Genomic DNA, 20,728 nt, shown 5'->3' with positions numbered 1-20,728 from the left:
TATAGCATGACATTTTAAGTTTCTGAGAAGTATTGGAGTAAGTAGCATGTTAGATTTTCCACAAATGTATATGATCATTTTTCTAGGGAAATATATAAAGTTATATAGAATATTTCAGAATATTGTTTGGAAAATATCTAGTCATGTGTTATCTCTATGGAATATTTATTATTTATAGATATGATATGCTTTACAAAACTAGAAGTCTAAAGTAAATGATACTTTGTTACTAATTATATTCTGGGTTATTCTTTTTAACTTATGAGAAGTAAATGCATTATGTTAAGTGATTTTAGTATAATTTTTTCTTATATTTACCTTAAGAAAAGGAAAAACAAAGATAGGGGAAATATATTTACATATATTAATGGTAGAAAATGGAAATTATTGTTATGGAAACACTTTTTATTAAAATATGTTGTTAATAAAACTTGTAAATAATGCCCTTGAAATAAATATTTTGCTACCATTTTGTTAGAAAGCATTCACTCTTTTTATTTAAAAAATCCAAAACCACTGGCAACAAAAGAGCTGAACAATTTGCAATTCAAGTGGATTTCAAATGTTAAAATACTAAGATTCCTTCAGAAATGTATTATAAGAAATTTAAAACTTAAGACTTGTTTAATAGAAAGAGTACACTGTACTATATCTAAGAATAGCAGCTATAAAAATAGTGAACTGAAAATTGCTATAACTCTGTTATTTGATTTTAAATGACTAAAATTCTCCTTTTGGTGAGTATTTAATACATTTTATATCCATTCTTGAGCTAAATATCAAGCTTATACCTACAAATACTATATGGCAATCTGAAATTAATTGTGATAAAAAATCTTATTTTTTTCAGTTTTTTACAGACCTTCTTACCTCCTGTTAGATTACTGTGTTTCTACAATCACTATAGTATCTGCATACACAATTTTGAACAAGCACACAAGTACAGCTTTTATATTGCATAATAGTACCATTGAATTATTTGATATTAGTAAGCTGTGAAAGAGACAAGAAAGAATATCTTTGAGTTGATAAGTTGACAAACTGTCTTAACTCTGCGTCTGTTTTACTGAGTAAAGAAAAGCTAACTGTGCTATATATCATCAGTGAAAGCATCTTTGAATAGAAATATAAACCGCACAAACAAAAATGGTGGCAGAGAGCACCATTGGAATGTGACTTTTGTCTTAAAGTTATGAACGTTAACCAAATTTCATTTCAGAAAGATTAGCTCATGAAACCAATTTTAGATTGTTAAAGATGCATTTAAATAATGACAGCCTGAAGGAGCTTGAAGCAGGTCATTAAATCCATTGGGATTGGTGGTTTGATTTCATTTCCATCCAGACGGAGGTAGCGTAGGTGAGGTCCATAACCAAAGGAATCTTGCTCAGCAGGCAGTATGGTAGGACATATTACAGAGACGTTCACATCTGTGGAGACGAAGATGGCATGAATGAATGAACTGGAACAGAAGTGACCTAGGGTGGAAAGACCAAGAAGCCTAGGGACCTGATCAACTAAAGTGCCAGATACAAACCATTTTTGTGTAGGTTGGAGGTTGTGCATTTGTTTTATAAAAGTAACCCTTAAAAATATATATACAAGTATATATAACTATAGTTATAACTACATATATATACTATATATATGCAATGTGCAACATATATATATAACTATAGAAAACTATAGTTATAACTATATATGTAACTATATATATATGTTGCACATTTTTAAGGGTTATTTTTATAAAACAGGTGCCAACCTATATATATATATATATATATATATATATATATATATACACACACACATACACACACACATATATATACACATATATATAGTTATCTCCATATTCAATTATGCCTTCTTTGTGCAGGGCAGTAGGAAGGACATATTGTTAAAATGTGATGGAAATAAAAGCATATAAGATGTATAATTTGTTTCTAAGCTTCCAGGTGAGATAAGGTATGCTTAGAACTACTATAAAATAAAATAGGTAGTATTTAAGGCATTAGAAGTGGAGACAAATTTTCATAAAAAGAACTGATAGGTGTAAGTGTAGATGGAGAGATAAATGGATGTGTAGATGGAAAATCAATTTATTATTAGAGAAAGTGCTCAAAAGCTACCATAAATGCAAAACTTGCAATTAATCTTGTATGATGAGTTTTTAAAAAGTACATTTAATGTAAGTTTACATATGTTGTACTTAGAGAAAAGAATCCTGAATCTTTATATTTGTGTATTTAATTAGAAAGGATACATTTGCCAAGAACTGAATTGCAAAGAACTCCAGCCAGGAAACATCCCATGAGCCTTTTCAGATGGTTAGGATGTGAGAAATCATGCACCTGCCTTGGATCAGAGCCCTTGGCATCAATGATCAGATTGAAATTTGAGAGTATTCAGGAGAGAAGTCCTGTTAAATTAACAAAATTCAGACAAGTGTGCCCATTAGCTGATTTCAACCATGAATCTGCATACTGCTTTCAAGTCTCGTTTGAAACTATTTTGAGGAAAGGGTCTTATCTTAGAAGATGAGATCCACCTAACTTTGGCAATGGCCCTTCTTTGAGCTTATGCTGAAAGCCAGGTTGCTTAGCTCTAATCTTACTCGATTTTGTGAGTTCAACTTGCTAAAAAATAATAACTCATATTTGTTAGCAATTTGTGTATGTGAAGTTAGTTTTTCACATGCATCATCACCTTAACATCACACAGGCTTTGTCAGGCAACACAATGATTCTCCCTCCCTGGGCATTGCAAGACTAAGTCGTTCAGACAGGTAAGGTATTGCACACAAGGTATTTCAGCAAGTAAATGACAGAGCTGAGTACTTTTTCAACTACATAGGGTCTCTTGCCTGTTTCCCTTTTAATGTGCCATTAATCTTATTACCCTTATCCCCCCAAAATTAATGCATGTCTGAATAAATATAATGTGAGAATCAAGAGTTCTAAATGTAGTTATATTTTCATAAATTAATTATGGTTTTTCTCAGAGTACACCAAGAAGTAACTTATTTGAATAGATAACATTTTTGCCAAACTTAAAGGCTCTTAAATTATTAAGAAGAAATAAACATTTCCATCATTTTCATATGAAAAGGTCACTGTACCATAAATTCTAAGAACTCTTCATATAAAAGGTATGTTTCTTGGAAACCACTTTGTTAACAACTACAGTAGATTATGCAGCCAGAAGAAATAAGTACTTTAGCAGTTATTATAACACAGTGTGATATAATGCATATAATGGTGAGCCAATAATTCTAGCCAGGGAAATTCTTATTTTACACTTATTTTCTGGGAATATAGAAATAACCATGTCTGATATCTACATTAAGAAACAAATAAATCAATTTCTCTTTGTTGATGTTTCTGCTGTTAAAATTATTCTTACTTGTGTTGGTAGAAGTTTTTCTGAAGTCCTCTAATCTGGAAATTGAAGAAAAATGTGCTGGGACTATACTGAGGAGGCCTGAGCTCAGGTCCTAGGTGTTACATTTACTCTTTGTCCTTGGGCAAATATCCTCACTTAGTTGACCCTCAGTTTCTTTCTTTAGAAACTCTTGATGCTACCAAACAAGATTCTTGTGAGGATTAATTTATTATTCTCAACATGTGGTCCTTGGGCCAGCAGCATCAGTATTTCTTGAGAACTAAGTTATTAGGCCCCATCTTAGACCTAGTGAATCAGAAAATGTGAAGGTGGGGCCACCAAGATATATTTTATAAGCCTTCCAGATGATCCTGATATATGCTAAGGTATGAGAACAACTGAAGAATAAAAATATATGAGAAAACATTGTAAAACTTTTAAAAATGTGGGAGGAGGGAGAACAAAACTCTACCCTTCTTGGTACAAGTTTGTGTAAATATGAACATGCCTGGCTTACGTGTGCAACTTTGGGTTGAATTTTGTGATTTTTACTCCTTTTGTGATTTTACTCCTTTTTGTGATTTTACTTTTCTTCAAATTCTCATGGGAATCCCTAATTCACAAACAGAGATCTATGTGGAATCCCTGTAAATTCACTTCCCACATCCAATGTCCAAGGGACTTTTGTGGCCAGTTAAGGGATGCACATGTAGAAGCCCAGAACTTTCATTAGAAAAAAATGCATATATTAGCTTCTATTAGGTCAATATGGCCATTGTACTACCTGCTTGAGTTAAACAGATTTCAGCGATTAATATTTTTTTCTGTTGCGTCTTTTGCTTTTGACGACAGGATTAAACAATGTGTCTCATCACCAAGGAAAACAGTGGCAGCAGCCTCTTTATTAATTCCTAGATTATATGCTCAAGTACACTGTTAGAAAAACTCAAAGAGAAAAAGAAAAAGAAAATAAAAAAGGAAAGAGAAGAAAAGAAAAGAGAAGAAAACTTTGAATAACCAAGCAGTTCCCAGTGGAAAAATAGTCTATTCTTATAAATAGGATGTTTGTGTGATTATTTGCTGAAAGGAAGCTAGTGAATAATAACCAAGTGGTACAACCTTTTGTCAATTATCTCTGTTACTTTCCTACAAACGGACTGATTCACACTTTAAGAATGTATTTCCTAAGGTTGTTCAGGAGAAGTCTTCTCATGGGCTTGTACCAGGATTGAGGAGGCATGGATGGTGCCAGGCTGGTTGCAGTACCCCAGTGGTTGGACTGTGACATTGTACACTTCTGCACCAGGGTCATCATGGTCTCAGGCATGAGAAACGTCAGGTTTGCATTTAGTGTCTCCACAGATTCTCTTTTCTTGATGGCACCTCTGTCTCCAAGACACTCTCACTCACCCCTATCTCCCTTATCAAAAGCCATTTTCAAGAAAGGAGCAATCTTTCTACCTTGTTGATTGCCATTAGTCCTAAGGAGTTAACCAACTCTCAAGAGCACTTATTTCTGTTTCAACTGAACAAGGTGTTAAACTGCAGTGTTAATTCCTATTGCTTGGTTCCCAGAGCAGCATTCTCAGCCTTACTTGTGAGAAATTAGATCTCAAGTCTCAGCCAGGCTTACTCACTCAGAAACTGTGGGGTAGAGCCATGAACCTGTACAGTTTACAGTCTGAGAGACATTGTAACATAAAGCAGAGTCTTAATTAGGATGGTTTCGCACCTGTAGTGTTTAGGACCTAGGTGCCTTTCTGATACCTCCTAAATCATATTCCTCCTATTACTATTCATGAGGTCATTTGTACGTGGTACACTTTTCCTAAATAAATCTAAAGAATGAAGCAAAAATATTGGAATATCCCAGGAATAAAAGAAGATACATTCAATTTCTCCAATGAATAATCACCCTTTGTAGAATACTAAGGTCCACTTTTCAATTTACAATTTGAAGATTTGAACTTCTTTGTTCATTAAGATTGTGTGTGAACAGACAAAACCAAAATACTGAACATTTTAAAAAAGTCTGAGGGCATAATAGGCAGGGGGCAGGGGGGAAGCCCAACACAGTTGCTAGTCTTAAAGAAAATATAGAATAAGTTTAATGACCATGAGCAATTTAATCCATGACATACCCTGATGATTACTTACTTTTAATTTTGTTATGGTCAAGGTGAAGGTGCTGCAGGTGAGCACTGATTCGAGGGACCTTGGTGAGTTGATTGTGAGACAGCTGAAGATCTAGTATTGAGGACACATCAAAACCACTTGAAGGGAGCCCTGCGTCTGATAATTTGTTGTGGTTTAGTCGTAGGAAGGCCACTTTTGGAATCACATTAAAATAATTTTCTGGTATCCCTTCAATGGAATTGTTATCCAAAAACAATTGCATTGTATTGGCTGGTAATCTCGGTGGCATATTCCTTAGAGCATTCTTGGCCATATTTAGCTGCATTAAGTTCTTGAGTCCCTTAAAGGTGTCTCTTTGAAAGGCATTGTCTAGTAGTTTGTTGTGCTGCAGGTCAAGGAGAGTCAGGTTCTCCAGATTGCTGAAGGTCCCCTGAGGGATTCTGGACACCTTGTTTCTAGCCAATTGCAATTGTTCTAAACTTCTTGGCAATGGGGAAGGTACCTCCTCTAGCTCATTATCTTCCAGAAATAAGAAAAGTAGCTTCTTTAGTTGACTCAGGGCTCCTTTTTCAATTCCATAGTTGGTTATTTTGTTCTTGTTTAGATTTATCCATCTCAGCTGGGTGGCATTCTCGAATGGCTTCTCAGGGATGGTTTCTATCATGTTGTTCTCAAGATAAAGATACCAGATCCTTGAAGGAATAGGAGGGATTTCTTTGAGACCTCGATTTTCACAGTATAAAGCAGTAGGGAAACTAGGAGGACAGAAACATTCCCTGGGACAGTCAAAGTCATGCATAGCCCAGTCCTCGGGGTCACCCACGTCATAGACCTGTCTCACACTTCGAGTCCACACAGTATCTGTTATGAATAACACCCAGATGATGAAACAGATTGTGGTTGCCATTATAGTACCTAGGATGGGGGACACGACTGTTAGATGTTTGAATATTTTCACCTGTAGAAAACTGTGTGCTTCAAAAAAACCAGTAAACATTACTTCTTTAGGGGAAAGGTAAACACATTTGAATAATTTACACATATATAAATCAATTAATACACATTTATTGAGTAGGCACCATATGCAGAGAATTTTGCAAACACTGAAACTCAGTAACTTTTTAGCTTCCCAGTTTTAACCCAATCACAATGAAAACCAAAAAATGGAAAGCAAATTTCAGGAACTCTAAGTGCTTTTCCATTTCAAGCTATTTAATACAAGAAAGTTAACTGAAACCCGCAGTTGAATACAAAAGTACAAAAAGTGATCTTTTAATAACTCAGATGGAGAGTCTGTGTTGTTTCTAAGAAGTAAGCATATGCTTTTACTTTTACTCCTAAATGAGAAGAACATCTGGATGAGATTTCCCAGGATCTTTGGCCCTTGAACCAAAGAAATAGAGAGATCAAAGAACATTTTAGCAGCTGGTTGTCAAGGAAGGTTCTAAGATATGAAGAAAAATGTGTGATTAATCTCTTGCTCTGTTGCTCAACTTCTCCGGTAAGTTTTATATTGGGGTTTTGGGGAAGACTTCTAATATTAGAAGTACAAATGTAAGTTGTTCAACCAAGGAATTTGTATCACAATGAGGCATATATTCAACTATGGCATTACAGTGGTTAATAAGAAAAAACAAAACAATGAACGTGTTTAAGTTCAGATAGAGCCCCATATTTTCAAGATGGCTGCTATCTTGAATAAGTTAACACTAATTGGTATATGACCAGCTAAAAGATATAAACCCTCCCCATTGGATATCAACAAGGTAAAACAAACTGTTCTAACAAGAAAAATAATATATATTTTTATATATATATATAACAGTAACATTCCAACCAATGCACATTCAATATTCAATTGCTTGCTAGTAAGAACAGCATACATTTTACCATTCCTTAGGAAAAACTAAAATAAGCGTTATTTATGAAATGCTGATCTTTCAATTGTGCTACTAAATTGAGGAAAATGACAAGTGCAGAGCTGGTTCCATGTGCTGTCACATTTTTTTACAATCGCAGAATTCTGCTCTAAGTCATCTTCTAGTAAAAACACATTAAAACATTATTTTCTTCAGAATAGGAATTATCTTTAGTTATTAAGCCATAACTCTGCCTCTGATGAAGCAGAACTTTGAATCCGTAACTTTAAGCTTTTAAAAAGTGCAAAAATAGTTTACCTTGCTGTCCAGGAATATACCGTGGAGTCCTGGGTCTGAGTCTGAAGTTTGCTAAAACTTAATTAAGGGGGAAAAAACTCTATGACTAAAACAATTTATTTTTAGTTTATGCTGTCAAGCCTCTTATCAGAAAAAATAAAACCTGCTCTGACCAGTCACTGTGAACACCTTTTGATCTATTGTTTCTACTTTGACAGGGCTGCAGATTGCTTACCTCAGCCTTCTTGGGTCTTCTTTCCTTTCTATTGGTCACTCACTGCTCATTCACAGTAATGGATTTACCCAGGCTCCACTCTCGTGTTTTTATGAATCCTCCCTCAAATATATGCACCAGTGGCTCCAACTTTAACCCTTCCAACAACAACAGCACCTCGGTACCTAGGCAGCTCAGCACAGGAAATTCAGACTTTACTGTCCAGAACCTATAACAAAAATTCAGGGCAACTGTCACTCAGGACTCACAGTTGCAGAGATATTGCAACATGCTGGTGTCTAGACCTGTGTTGCCAGCAGGCGACTGAAGGCAGTTTTTATTTCAAATATAACAAAAAAAGATTTTAAAGCAGTTTTTCTCTAGAAAATCTTTTTTAAAAAAAATGAATACAAAGAAATAAATGCTGATGTTCTCTGTTTCTATGGAAAGGTTTTATTCATTTCTCATATAAAACAGATGTTGGAATTCTGGTTAGATATATTGCGTTTGAGGGAAAGATGGAAAATATATTGGAAAAATGTAAAAAGGAAATCTGAGAAGCTATACCTAATGTTGGCACTACACATAGTGTTATGCTCTGTTTTATAGAAATAAATTCTGTATCTCTGTTTCCCATTGGGACCTTTATTCCAAGTAATTATTAAAATGATATTTTTTTCTCATTAGAACAGATGTTTTGTATTTAGTCCATTACAAGACATTCTGTTGCACTGCTTTTTTTCTTCTTTAACACATAGATCTAAGATAATGTCTTCTAGTTCTTTTATTTGAGAGAATTGCTGTGCCATTGGAAGAAAGACACAAATAAAAATAAGTTCAGACATTATTCTGGTGATGGATTGTAAACATTTTATTTTATTTTTTTCAAAATTTATCTTATTCTGAGGTCAGGATGTTTAATTTATGTGATTCAGTCAGTACCGACAGAGCACGGTGAAGAGGAGAGGGTCCTGGACCCAAAAGACCTTTCCTGAACTGCCCACCTCCTCCTTCCTCACCATCAGCAGGTCAGTGAGAGTTCTGCCATCTCTCCTCAGTATTGGACCTCCTCTCAGTGTTGGCTCTACTTTTCAAAAATGCTTATGGAAATGGGAACCTTTCTTTAGTGTTAGCCCTATGCTCTCAACTGGGAAATTCATTTAAGTTTATGGGCTTCTATAGACTAAGATCTGATTCAGACATGATCTCTTATAGCTTTCCAGGTTCACTCATCTCCCATGTGAGGAAAAAAATCAAGGGCTATTTGCTCTCTCAAAACAATGATCTCTTCTGTCTATTTCAGTTTTGACTTTGCTCTCTCTTCCAAACCCTTAGGATATACACAACAGATGATCTTCAACTCTGCACAGCCTCCTCCAACTACTTCTTCTTTCTTAATTTTCTCTTTTAGCCAAAATTAATTGAGCCATTTCCTAAGTTTATTATACGAATATGATTGCAAGTTCACTGTAGCATCCCGGCTGCCTCTAGTCTTCATTTCCTGTTTACCATTGGACCCATGATCTGCCCACCAAACTATGGCTTCAAATCCTTCTACTTCCCTAAACTTGCTCTGACAAAAATCAGCACTGATCTTCATGTTTACTGATGTATTGAAGGTTTTAGTGTCTGGCTTACTGGGCTTGTGACTTTTAACAATGTTGACCCACTTTTATTAAATGTTTCTTAGTTTCTATGATATACTCTCGTTTTCCTTTCCCTTTCCTTGTGAATTTTTCTCATTTTTATCCTGAAGTTCTCCTCTAACATTTCTTAAAAATGTTTCTGGCATTTAGAGCTGTTTGAGATTCTGTCATCTGCTGTGTCCTTCTTGCTCTCTACACATTTAAAAAATTTTTTTATGTTCTTTATTTATTTTTGAGAGACAGAGACAGTGGGAATAGGGGAGGGTCAGAGAGAGAGGGAGACACAGAATGTGAAGCAGGATCCAGGCTCTGAGCTGTCAGCACAGAGCCCGACGCAGAGTTCAAACCCATGAACCGCGGGATCATGACCTGGGCCGAAGCTGGATGCTTAACTGACTGAGCCACTCAGGCGCCCCTCTCTACACATTTCTTGTAGTACTGTGAAGGTTTAACCATTCCCTCTATTATGATGACTCTTGAGTCTTTATCTCCAACTCAGCCTCTGGAAGAGACCTGCACTTTTATGTGTGCATTTGCCTTCTTTCTAGAACTCTTCTATTGTGCACTTCAAAGGCATATATCTAAAATGAAATTCACTGCTTCTCTTCACTTCTAACTGCTCTTATCATTTTATACATTTGAGTGCTACTATCATTTTATGCAGTCTCCTAAACCAGAAATCTGGAAATCATTCTTAACTCTTCCTTCTCATTTTGTGAGCATATGAAAACAATCACATTTTTGGGCCCTGGAGACATGATATAAATAAAAAATGACCATCTACAGTTCTTACCAAACTTTGATATCATTGCTTCCAGACTAAAGCACAAGATGTATTCCACTGCTAGTAGAATCTCTGTAGGTCTCTATCTTGATTTTTCCTATAGCAATCCAATCTACCCTCATTTGATCACTGATTCCTGGAGGTTGGGGACTTAAAGTCTTCATTGGAACTGCTTAAGTGGAAGTTCAATAAATTAAATTAAGGTAGTGGTGAGAATATCTGAGTCATGCTAGCTGGTATAAGAATTAATGAAAGACTTTGCTCAGTCTTATCTGATTCTGCCAAGAGGGAGAAACGAAGCTTAGGTGTCATGATGTGGCTTTGGTATCTCCTCTTTAATGACAAGAGTGCTGTTTTCAAAGCCCATGAGACTTTGGATATAGTTTGTGTTTAATATATATTTACTGAATGAGTAAATGAACAGGTTAACACAAAAGGTACATGCGCCACTTTGATAGCTACAATTTTTTTGATTGGCATAACTATAGAAACATGGTGGACAGTCTTAGATATATGGTAAAAAGAAAAAAATGGGAGTTAGCGTTGCACTTTTGCAAATTACCAGCTGTTGGGCTTGCACAGGCTATTTAACCATCATGAACCTGACTACCCATAATGCACCAGCCCTGACTACCACAAAGAGTTATTTGAAACGAAAATAAGATAATGGAGGTAATAATATCAGATAAATATGGGAATATTTAATAATGAAAAAAGTTACAGTTCAAGGAGAACTTACAAATCATCTCATCAAACTTGCTCCTTTTACATATGAGGAAAATGAGGCCCCAAAATTTCAGCAGACAGTATGATACTGACATCTTGGCCTAGCCTACCTGAGGGACATCTTTCTAGAAACTTGAAGTGGGGCTGAAGTGTTGTTATTGTTGTTGCTTTTTTAATCTCTTTTCTTCCTTTTAGCATGTTTAAATGTTTCCTATTTGCTTATTTTGCTTTTATTGCTTCCTATTACAAGGGAGGTTGTTTTGCTAAATTGCCTTAGACTGTAGGATTTATCTTATTACATTCTTGAAGACCATTGGCATTTTATTTTTTATTTTTATTTTTTATTTTATTTTATTTTTATTTTATTTCACTTTATTTTATTTTGAGAGAGAGACATGCAAGCTGGGGAGAGGCAGACGAAGAGAGGGAGAATCTTAAGCAATCTCCATGCTCAGCAAAAGTCTGATGCAGGGCTCGATTTCACCACCATGAGATTGTGACCTGAGTCAAAATCAAGAGTTGGTTGCTTAACTGACTGAGCCACCCAGGTGCCCCCCGTGGACATTTTATATTTTCATTTTAATATTTTTCTCCATGGGCATTTTAAAAGAGAAGGCAATACGGAAAGCTATAAAATCCATGAAACTCTAGTCGGATTTCAAATTTGTTGGTATAGGTGTCTGACATAATCTCAGCAATGGTTGGACTATTGGATGCTCCCAGATACTATACTTATGCAATTGACTGGACTTCTTCTAAGAGAAATAATTTTCTCTGTATAGATCAGTTTTAGCTTTGTTTCACTAAACTGTGTGAAATAATTTAAAAATATGAAAGGTATCCACTAAAATGTATAGCAAACATGCACATATACATCTATAATATAAAATTGTTTTCAAAATAACATGTTTAAAATATAGCAATGACACTCTTAAATTTTCAAAACCACTACAAAACTGATAAGATAGCAATCCCATTCTACCTACTTCAGGGTAAGTCCCACTCCCAAGAGGCCATATGTTCAACTCGATTATGGATTTCTCTGAGCGATAACCTTATTTTTCTTTTTTGGATGAATTTTGTTTGACTTAGCAATTTTAAACAGCAATTATTAGATAAATATTTATGGGGTGCCTGAATGGCTCAATTGGTTAAGCTTCCTACCTCAGCTTGGGTCATAATCTCATGGCTCATGGGTTCAAGCCCTGCACTGGACTGTGTGCTGACAGCTCAGAACCTGGAGCCTTCCTCAGATTCTGAGTCTTCCTCTCTCTCTGCTCCTCTCCCACTCAAGCTCTGTTTATCTCTCTCAAAGATAAATAAACATTAAAATAAAAAGATTTAGTACATTTGCTTTGCCCCCTTCTTTACCTCACCTGTAGCCATGAGTCCCTTCAATAACCTCTACTGTATGCATCTCACAAACTTTGATCAAATAAATATTTACTGCATACATTGTTGTATGCAATGTAATATAAATGTTATTTTATGCTGAAACAGTGCAAATTTAATTTAATTCCTTCATTGTACTACATTTATTTCCTACATATAAAAATTATGTGTAGTATATTGTACATACATATGCACCTATTTCACTAATATTTTCTAAAGTCTCAGACAGAATTATAAAATCATTTTGAAGAATTTTCTGCACCCATTGAGCAGGGGTAGCACAGTGTGTTAGTTAAAAACCAGACCTGCTTGGGTTTAAATAAATCTCTGCCATTTACAAGCTGTGAGACTTTGCACAATTATTCATTTTTACCTTCGTCTCCTTGTTGGTAAAATAAGGATGGTGATGATGATGATGATGATGATGATGATGATGCCCTCTCAAAGGATTGTTGTGAAAATTAAATGAATTAACATTTTTAAAGCACGTAGAGCATTATAAAAGGTTGATAAAGAAAATCAGAAATATCAGGTTCCCTTTCTCCCTTGGAATTCCATATGCTCTTGCTTCAACCTACTTTGCTCATTGTTACAAACCACCCAAAGCAAATTTGGAAGATGATAATTTTTAGGTTTTTTTAATGGCATATTTCAGTTGTCACACAGTTAATGAGGCTATAGTCATCCTCCCTTACAACCTACCCAGAGGTGTTTTGTTCAATGAAAATAAACTCACCTCAATTGTATCTTCTATATGGGTATTTATTTGCAACAAGTATTAAGACATTTATGAGGGGAGTCTTCATTATAAGGTGTCTTCAAAAGTTAACTAAGTTTGCCTAAAGTGTGGATTAAAACTAGCACAAAAATCACACTGTCTCTACTAAGGTATGGCCTATAAAGCACATTTAGGAAATAATACAACCCTTGCTCTATGGGCCAGTGGGATCTAACATGAGTGAAGGAAGACCAGGACCACAGCAATCTCTCTTGAAAGAGAGAGAGAGAGAGAGAGAGAGAGAGAGAGAGAGAGAGAGAGAGAGAGTGTGTGTGTGAAAGGGGGAGGGGCAGAGAGCGAGGGAGACACAGAATCCAAAGCAGCTCCGGGCTGTCAGCACAGAACCTCATGCAGGGCTCGAACTGGTGAACACCAAGATCATGACTTGAGCCAAAGTTGGATGCTTAACTGACTGAGCCACCCAGGCACCCTTGTAATTTTCAGTTTTTATAATGTGACACTTCTTTGCTCTCTGACATTTTTGAGAATTTCTTTGTCTTCAGTCTGAACTTCTGCTACAATATGCCTTGAGGGGATGGATTCAACACCCAGTGGGCACTCAAGGAGTCCCTTCAGTCTGGAAGTCCATGTGCATATAGTCCATTGTTTTTTCTAATTTTTTTTTGGTAAGTCTTAGTGCGTGTTAGACTGTCTAAGTCTCTTGTCGCTTCTATTTTCTTTTCAAAAATTTGTTATGCTTTCTGACTGATTTCCTTTTATTGTGTGACTTTTAAAATTTCTATATCATGTATCATGTGTTTACTTTGCAAACGTGTTCTTTGTTGTTCCTTTCCTAAAATATTATTTTGTTTTACAGCATTACTATCTCCTTTCATCTCATTTAACTTAAGACTAAAAATTATAAGGTTTTCCTAATCTTGTGAGTTTTTTTCTGCACCCTGCAATAATTTTATTTCCTTTGATTTATTTTTTTTCTTGGTTTGGCCCATAGAGGTATTTCATATTGAAGGCCTTCTTCACGCATATGATGGTGCTTTGCTGAACCTCGATGCTGAACAGAAAAGCACTAGTGATCTTACTGGAAGATCCATGGGAATTGATGGCACTTGTTGGCTAATGACAAGGTAGGTGTTCTCCTCGGTGCTCCTGCCTCATATGCATATTTATATCCAACACACGTGTGTGTACGTACACCTACACACTGGATGTAAATTGAGAAAGTCAATGCTTGGTCTTCTCAGTGTACTTTTTATAAGTATGATTTTCATTAATACTCCTAACATGAATTGTTTCTGTTGTTAATAAAAAGCAAGTAACCTTCTATCCATAGGTTAGCTTCTGTATCTGAAGCATCCTGAGACTGTGCTCCAAAAATTGATCTAAAATTATTAATAAATCCTGCCACTTATAAGCTATTTATGTTTTGATTCAAGTTTAATATTTATGAGTCTCTAGGGTACCAGCGCTCCAAGACTCTACAAGAAAACTTTTGTTATCTACTCAAAACCTGGAAGTGTTCGGTTCTAGAGTTACTTTCTTCTAGCTTCTCAAGCTCTCTCCTGTCGGGAGCCTCCAAGTTTTCTGGCTGCCTCAGGCAAGGATTATCACTCTCCGGGGAGTGAACCAGTAAACAAGATTTGCATCTGGAGGCTGGAGATTGCCATTTCTTGGTCAAAATAATTTGGCAACTGTCTTGCTGCGCCAGACGTAGATTTGGCCAAGGTGCACAAAAGATCAAAACCGCATTTTGGATTATTCAGCGCTAGCTCCCCCTCCCCAGTATTGCAGAGGCAAGTCTGGGCGCTTCTTTAGATATTCATTTGACTCTGTTTACCTGGTAACCGACCCGGGTCAGTTCCCCCCCCCAAATGGCTATTTAAGAGACAGTGTTTTCTGGGATAGGAGGAAGAATAAACGAAGAAGCTAGAGGCTTGATCGGAAACCCTGTGCTGTCTTCACTCTCTGCGCTCCCCCCTACTGCCCTTTTTTCTCTCCCTCCCTCAGGAAAAGAACCCAAGAGGATTTTCCGCCCTGCTGGCCTGGGCGAGACAGGACACTCTCCACTTCTGGCAAGTTAGCCTTCACCTCAATGGCCTTCAGATGATACTAAGGTAACAAGAGGTAAGCAGCTTGGAAAACCATCAGTTTAAATCAGCTTAAAGCTCATATCCAAAGCATTTTAGAAAAGGTGTCTTACGATGCAACATTTATTCTGAACGCTGAGCAAATACTACTAGACTCATAATGTCTTCAGGAATCTCGAGCAGATTCACAAGCACATAGGTGTATTCTTAACTCCTTACCAAGCTGCCTTCCAGGTCATCCCAATCAGAGCTGTATCGTTGCAGTGTCCATTCTCAATTGCTTCCTGCTGGTCACATAATGTAATTACAGTTTGATTGTATTTATACTTACCCCTGGCAGTTGGTCACAGAGAATGCCTCCATGAAGTCATGGGTGTGACCGAAGGGAGAGACAGCAGTGCCAAAAGAGTACCACTTATTTGGTCCTATTTCCATTTATACCATGCACTTGCTGAATCAACACTGCTGGGCAATTCAGGTTAGACTAGATAGATAACACTAACTTTCTGGACAGCTAACATCAATTTGTTCAGTCTCCCCTTGGGTTTAGTTTCTCAAAAGGGTAATAATTATTTATTAAACACAACATGCCATTGTTTGAAAAAGTCAGAGTTTAATTCTCTTATTAAGGCTTCCCACACACTGCACATAGCAAGCTAATTTGCCTAACATTCTTTAAACATTATTTAATCTGATGAAGAAGAAGCAGCAGGATCATGTGACCTTTTCTGTCTGGAGAGCCTTGTCTTGACATGAGACAAACTCACATCTTACAGATTCTCGGCACTGGGATATGTGTAGTAATAGGTGGCCTTCAAAATTCAAAAATGCTAGTGGTAATGGATACATGATTCAGCAAATTGTCATCACTTAAGGAAATATCCCCATACTATACCCCTAAGCCTTTATAATAAATCAGTGCAGCCCTATGATCTTCCATATACAGTTGACCCTTGAGCAATGCAGGAGTTAGGGGTACTGACCCCCCATGTAGTCAGAAATCTATGTAGGGGCACCTGGATGGCTCAGTCGGTTAAGCCTCCGGCTTCAGGTCAGGTCAAATCTCACGTTTGTGGGTTTGAACCCTGCGTCAGGCTCTGTGCTGACAGCTAGCTCAGAGCCTGGAGCCTGCTTCCGGTTCTGTGTCTCCTTCTCTCTCTGCCCCTCCCCCTCTCATGCTCTGTCTCTCTCTGCATCAAAAATAAATAAAACATTTAAAAAATAAAAAAAAATCTATGTACAACTTCTGAGTCCCCAAGAACTCAACTACTGACAGCCTACTGTTGACTGGAGGTCTTACCAATAACGTAAATGGTTGATTAACACATATTTTATATGTTATATGCATTATATACTGTATTCTTATAATAAAGCAAGCTAGAGAAAAGAAAGTGTTAAGAAAAAATCATAAGGAAGAAAAAATATATTTATGTACTGTACTGTATTTGTTGAAGAAAATCCACAAATAAGTGTACCCATGTATTTCAAACTCATGTTCTTCAAAGGTTAACTATACTTGTCTCCTGGCCGCTGGCAATCCAGTTTCTAACCAGTGTGTGTAGTTAATAAAGTCTACCCTCTAGATTGTATCACATAATGTTTTTTGAGATGGTATTTCTGCAGACTCAAATGTGGTACAAAGCCAAGGAGTTAACACAATCCAGAAACAGTATGGCAAAATTATATTGCTATTCCTGTCTGGTGAAAGAAAACAGACTGCTTCTAGTAATTTTGTTTATTGAAATAGGGAGAAATGACATTATTTGGATCGGTTGCTTCATAGAAGGTACTAAGAGCTATAATGATTCGGACACAGATGGAATGGCAGTTGTGACAGGAGTTGCCATCTAATTAAACTTTGGAAAATCCACTTTTATCCTCTAAAACTATCCTTCCGCCACCAAACACAAATGTGAATCTGCCTGGAGTCACTACCTCTGCACATTAAATTGTTGAAGGTGGCACAAATATTTCTGATTCTTTGACTAAAGTAGCATGACTTTTAATTCTAAATTTTTTTATAGTGGTGGAAAGCTCTGAAATTTTCACCTTGGTCTTTCCAATTAGAATGGTCCATTTTACACAGGTTACAGAGCTGGAATGAGAAAGCAATCACTGTCTGAGGTCGTCTGTTCCAACTATAAGACAATTTAGGAAATAAACACAGGAAGGGTATGGGTTGGACAAAGATAAAGTCTTCACTTGTCATCTGATCACAAAACCCAGAAGTGCCTTGTGTCCCTAGAAATTAGTTTTGCTTCAAAACCACATTTTTTCCCAACATACTTATTTTGGCAATGACCTCTGGTTTGTTTAGGGGTGGACTAGATTAAATACACACATACATAAGCACACACTTGTGATGTCATCACAAAGTACTTATTTAAAACAAGATACCCTCCCTTTGCTCTTGGTAGCTCTAGTTCCATGACTTAACTGAGGTGTAAAAATTCAGTGAAAGGCAGAAGTTCTCCATCATACTTCATAATGGTTCATCTTAGGCTCTGATGAGCAGTCCTGGACGTTTTTTTTTTTTTTTTAATTTTACGAATCAAATACTCCACAGAGATATTCACATCTCCTTTTTCCCAGATCTCTAATTCTCAATTGGCCGTTATTAAGATTTCCTTTGGTTGGTTTTGGGTTTTGGGGGTTTTGTTTCTGGTTTTGTTGTTGTTGTTGTTGTTGTTGTTTTGTTTTGTTTGACCAAACCTTTCTGACTTTATATTGATTCTGATAACTATTAATGGAAATCTATTTTACTCATTGGCAGTTAAATGACACTATTTGATCTCTTCCAGATTGTTCTTCTTTATTGAAACCAGGGAATCAATTTTTATTGCTATGCCTCCCGTCATCAATCCATAGGCGTCACTAAAGTCTTCTTAAAGATACTGGTACACTGATTCCCAAAGTAAGTCTCAATTTTTGGTGAAAACAAATGGGTGTGTTATACATGACAAATACATTTTATCATAGAGTATAGACTTCGATTTTGTGAAAGAATACAGAAATCTATTCTGTAAAAGTTTTGATTTTGTGCCTTTATAGTATATCAAGGGATCAACTTCATTTAATGTGTCCTTTCATGGACTTCCATTTTGTGATATGCATTTCAGCAAACTAAGAGATAGACTCTCAGCTCACTGGAGTCTTTCATGGGGGCCATGGCAGATGAATTCTAAGCTAAGAATAAGGATCTACTTGGTTAAGCCTGAAGCAAGTTTCACCCTGGCTGTAAGAGGATGGGAAGACAGTAGATACTTAGGGGCTACTGAACCCCACTCAGATTGTAATCAAGAGCAGTTCTTTACATGTGGAGAAGGAGTTTGGGGCTGAAACAGATGAAGAAGTGACTGTCTTTTACCCAAGGAGATAAAATTTTCTGAATTAAAGCATATATTAGACTTTTTTTTTTTTTTTAGCACAGGAGACTTTTTCATGATTTGTCCCTTGCTTACCTCAGGATTCTCTCTCTTAATGGGACCCCCCCACCGTGCATCAATAAGCCCGATTCTGTAGCATTACCCAGACTTGCAGTTTTCTGAATATACTGTTATATTTTCATTTGGAGGCTTGCTAGTGATGCTTCCTCTACCAGAAATCCTTCTTACACTCATCTGTTTGTGGAACACACACTCAAATTATCATTTCCTTCAATGTCTTATTTCCTCCAAAGGCTTTCAATAGTTTAATACTTTGATCCTTACCTATAGAGATAAGTGCATGCTCCTTTTAGAAACTACTATACCCAATGTAGACTTAATTCCAAAGAATTTGTGATTATTTCTACATCTGTCTTCTAGGATATAAACTCTTTAATGCCAGGTAATTTTTTTCTTTTTTTTTTCACTGAGTAGTATTGTTCTAGCACATCATAAGTGCTCAGTAGATGCTATGTGATAAGAAGCAGGGATTAAATTTGATCAGCTTTTCATAACTTTTTAAAAAAGTTAACCTTTAATTTCCTACACAATAATTTTAAGTTACTCTCCCCCTTGAGGTTTAAGTATCTAATTCTTTTTTAAAGTTGATTTATTTATTTATTTTGAGAGAGTGAGAGAGAGAGAGAGAGAGAGAGAGAGAAGAGGAGAGAGGGAGAGAGAAAATCCCAAGCAGGTTCCATGCTAACGGTGCCCCATGAGGGGCATGAACCCATGAACTGCAAATCATGACCTGAACTGATATTAAGAATGGGCCATTTAGCTGACTGAACCATCCAGGAGCCCCTTAGGCATCTAATTCTTAACTCCTCTTCCCATTGTGAGAATTGGTTATGAAAAAATTAATATTAATAATACTTAGCATGTGTATCCTTTATTTCAATAGAAATTTCAGTTCTTGTGATTAGAACTTCTCTCTGGAGTTGGATATTCCAATTAATTATTTTCTTAGGGATAGGTTTTTCTTTTTATTCTTTTCTTTTCTTCCTTTTTTTTTGCTAAAACTTCTACTTCTTAAAACTTATAAAAATAAAAATCATCCCTGAATAGGGACTCTTTACATTTCTCTTAAAATTTAAAATATATTAAAGCAAATTAGTTTTAAGTAAAAACATTGCTGTAGTAATATTTTCACTGAGGGGTAAATTAATTATTATTTTTTTATAGGACAGCTAAATAGCTAAAGATAATCTGTAATGAGATGCTTGCCACTGACTATATACAAATGATTTCAGTGGAGGCTGGATTATAATGATTATTAGGCAGTCTTCAGAGTCAAGTATCTAACCAGATGTGACTGGGTGATTTGCCTCATCTTCTTCTTCAGCAACATGGAGGCAATGATGACAGTCACCCCATCTGTTGTTTGGAAGATGGGATATGATATTTATGGGAACCATTTAGGACATAGGCAATCATCAAAGATAAGCTTTTTAACATCACTACTATCTGAAGGAATAAGTGAGTCATAATGCCGGAAGGAAAGAGTCTCATTGGTGTTGCAAAGGCTGGTTCATGAAATGTCCCTCACATTTTCTTAAAGTTTATTTATTTTTGAGAGAGAGAGAGAGAGAGAGAGAGAGAGAGAGAGAGAGAGAGAGAGAGGTGGGACAGAGAGAGAGGGAGAAAGAGAATCCCAAGCAAGCTCCTCACTGCCAGTGTGGAACCAACACATTGTTCGAGCTCATGAACTGTGAGATCATGGCCTGAGCCAAACTCAGAGTTGGATGCTTAACCAACTGAGCCACTCAGGCGCCCCGTTCCTCACACACACCTTAATGAAATCAGGAAACTGGTCTTCTATTTGTTTATTTAACCAGACTTCAAGGTGGATAGTTGTGTTAATTGTCCACAAATGCCGCTCTCATATTTTATTGATATTTTGCATTTTCTTCATTCCCCTTTGTCATGTCTCTCCTCATGCACAATACTTTGTTTTGTTTGCATTTGTTTCTATAAACAGTGCATTGCTTTGTATGTATTTTTAATTTATGTAAATGTTACTGCTTTTGTAGCATTGTTCC

At 36.3% G+C, this 20,728-nt stretch overlaps 1 protein-coding gene across 1 annotated transcript; it reads right to left on the bottom strand.

Annotated features, from left to right (window-relative positions):
* Positions 1-514: 514 nt before the first annotated feature.
* On the bottom strand, positions 515-7,775 carry KERA (keratocan). Its single transcript, XM_029955330.1, has 3 exons — positions 7,698-7,775; positions 5,542-6,435; positions 515-1,430 (listed from the first exon to the last, which is right to left on the bottom strand). The coding sequence occupies exons 2-3, from the start codon at positions 6,425-6,427 to the stop codon at positions 1,264-1,266; spliced, it is 1,053 nt and encodes a 350-aa protein (XP_029811190.1). The 5' UTR covers positions 6,428-6,435; positions 7,698-7,775; the 3' UTR covers positions 515-1,263.
* Between the last annotated feature and the right edge of the window lie 12,953 nt (positions 7,776-20,728).

Source organism: Suricata suricatta, chromosome 10 (assembly GCF_006229205.1).
Source record: "Suricata suricatta isolate VVHF042 chromosome 10, meerkat_22Aug2017_6uvM2_HiC, whole genome shotgun sequence".
NCBI lineage: Eukaryota > Metazoa > Chordata > Mammalia > Carnivora > Herpestidae > Suricata > Suricata suricatta.
The sequence above is the reverse complement of the archived record's forward strand: the minus strand, read 5'-3'. Positions and strand labels throughout refer to the sequence as shown.

Excerpts from the sequence above, each read along its gene's own strand:
- KERA (XM_029955330.1), bottom strand. The coding sequence starts at position 6,427 with ATGGCAACCACAATCTGTTTCATCATCTGGGTGTTATTCATAACAGAT. Across the intron at positions 1,431-5,541 it reads TGACCATAACAAAATTAAAA|ATGTGAACGTCTCTGTAATA; the intron begins GTAAGTAATCAT and ends TCGTCTCCACAG.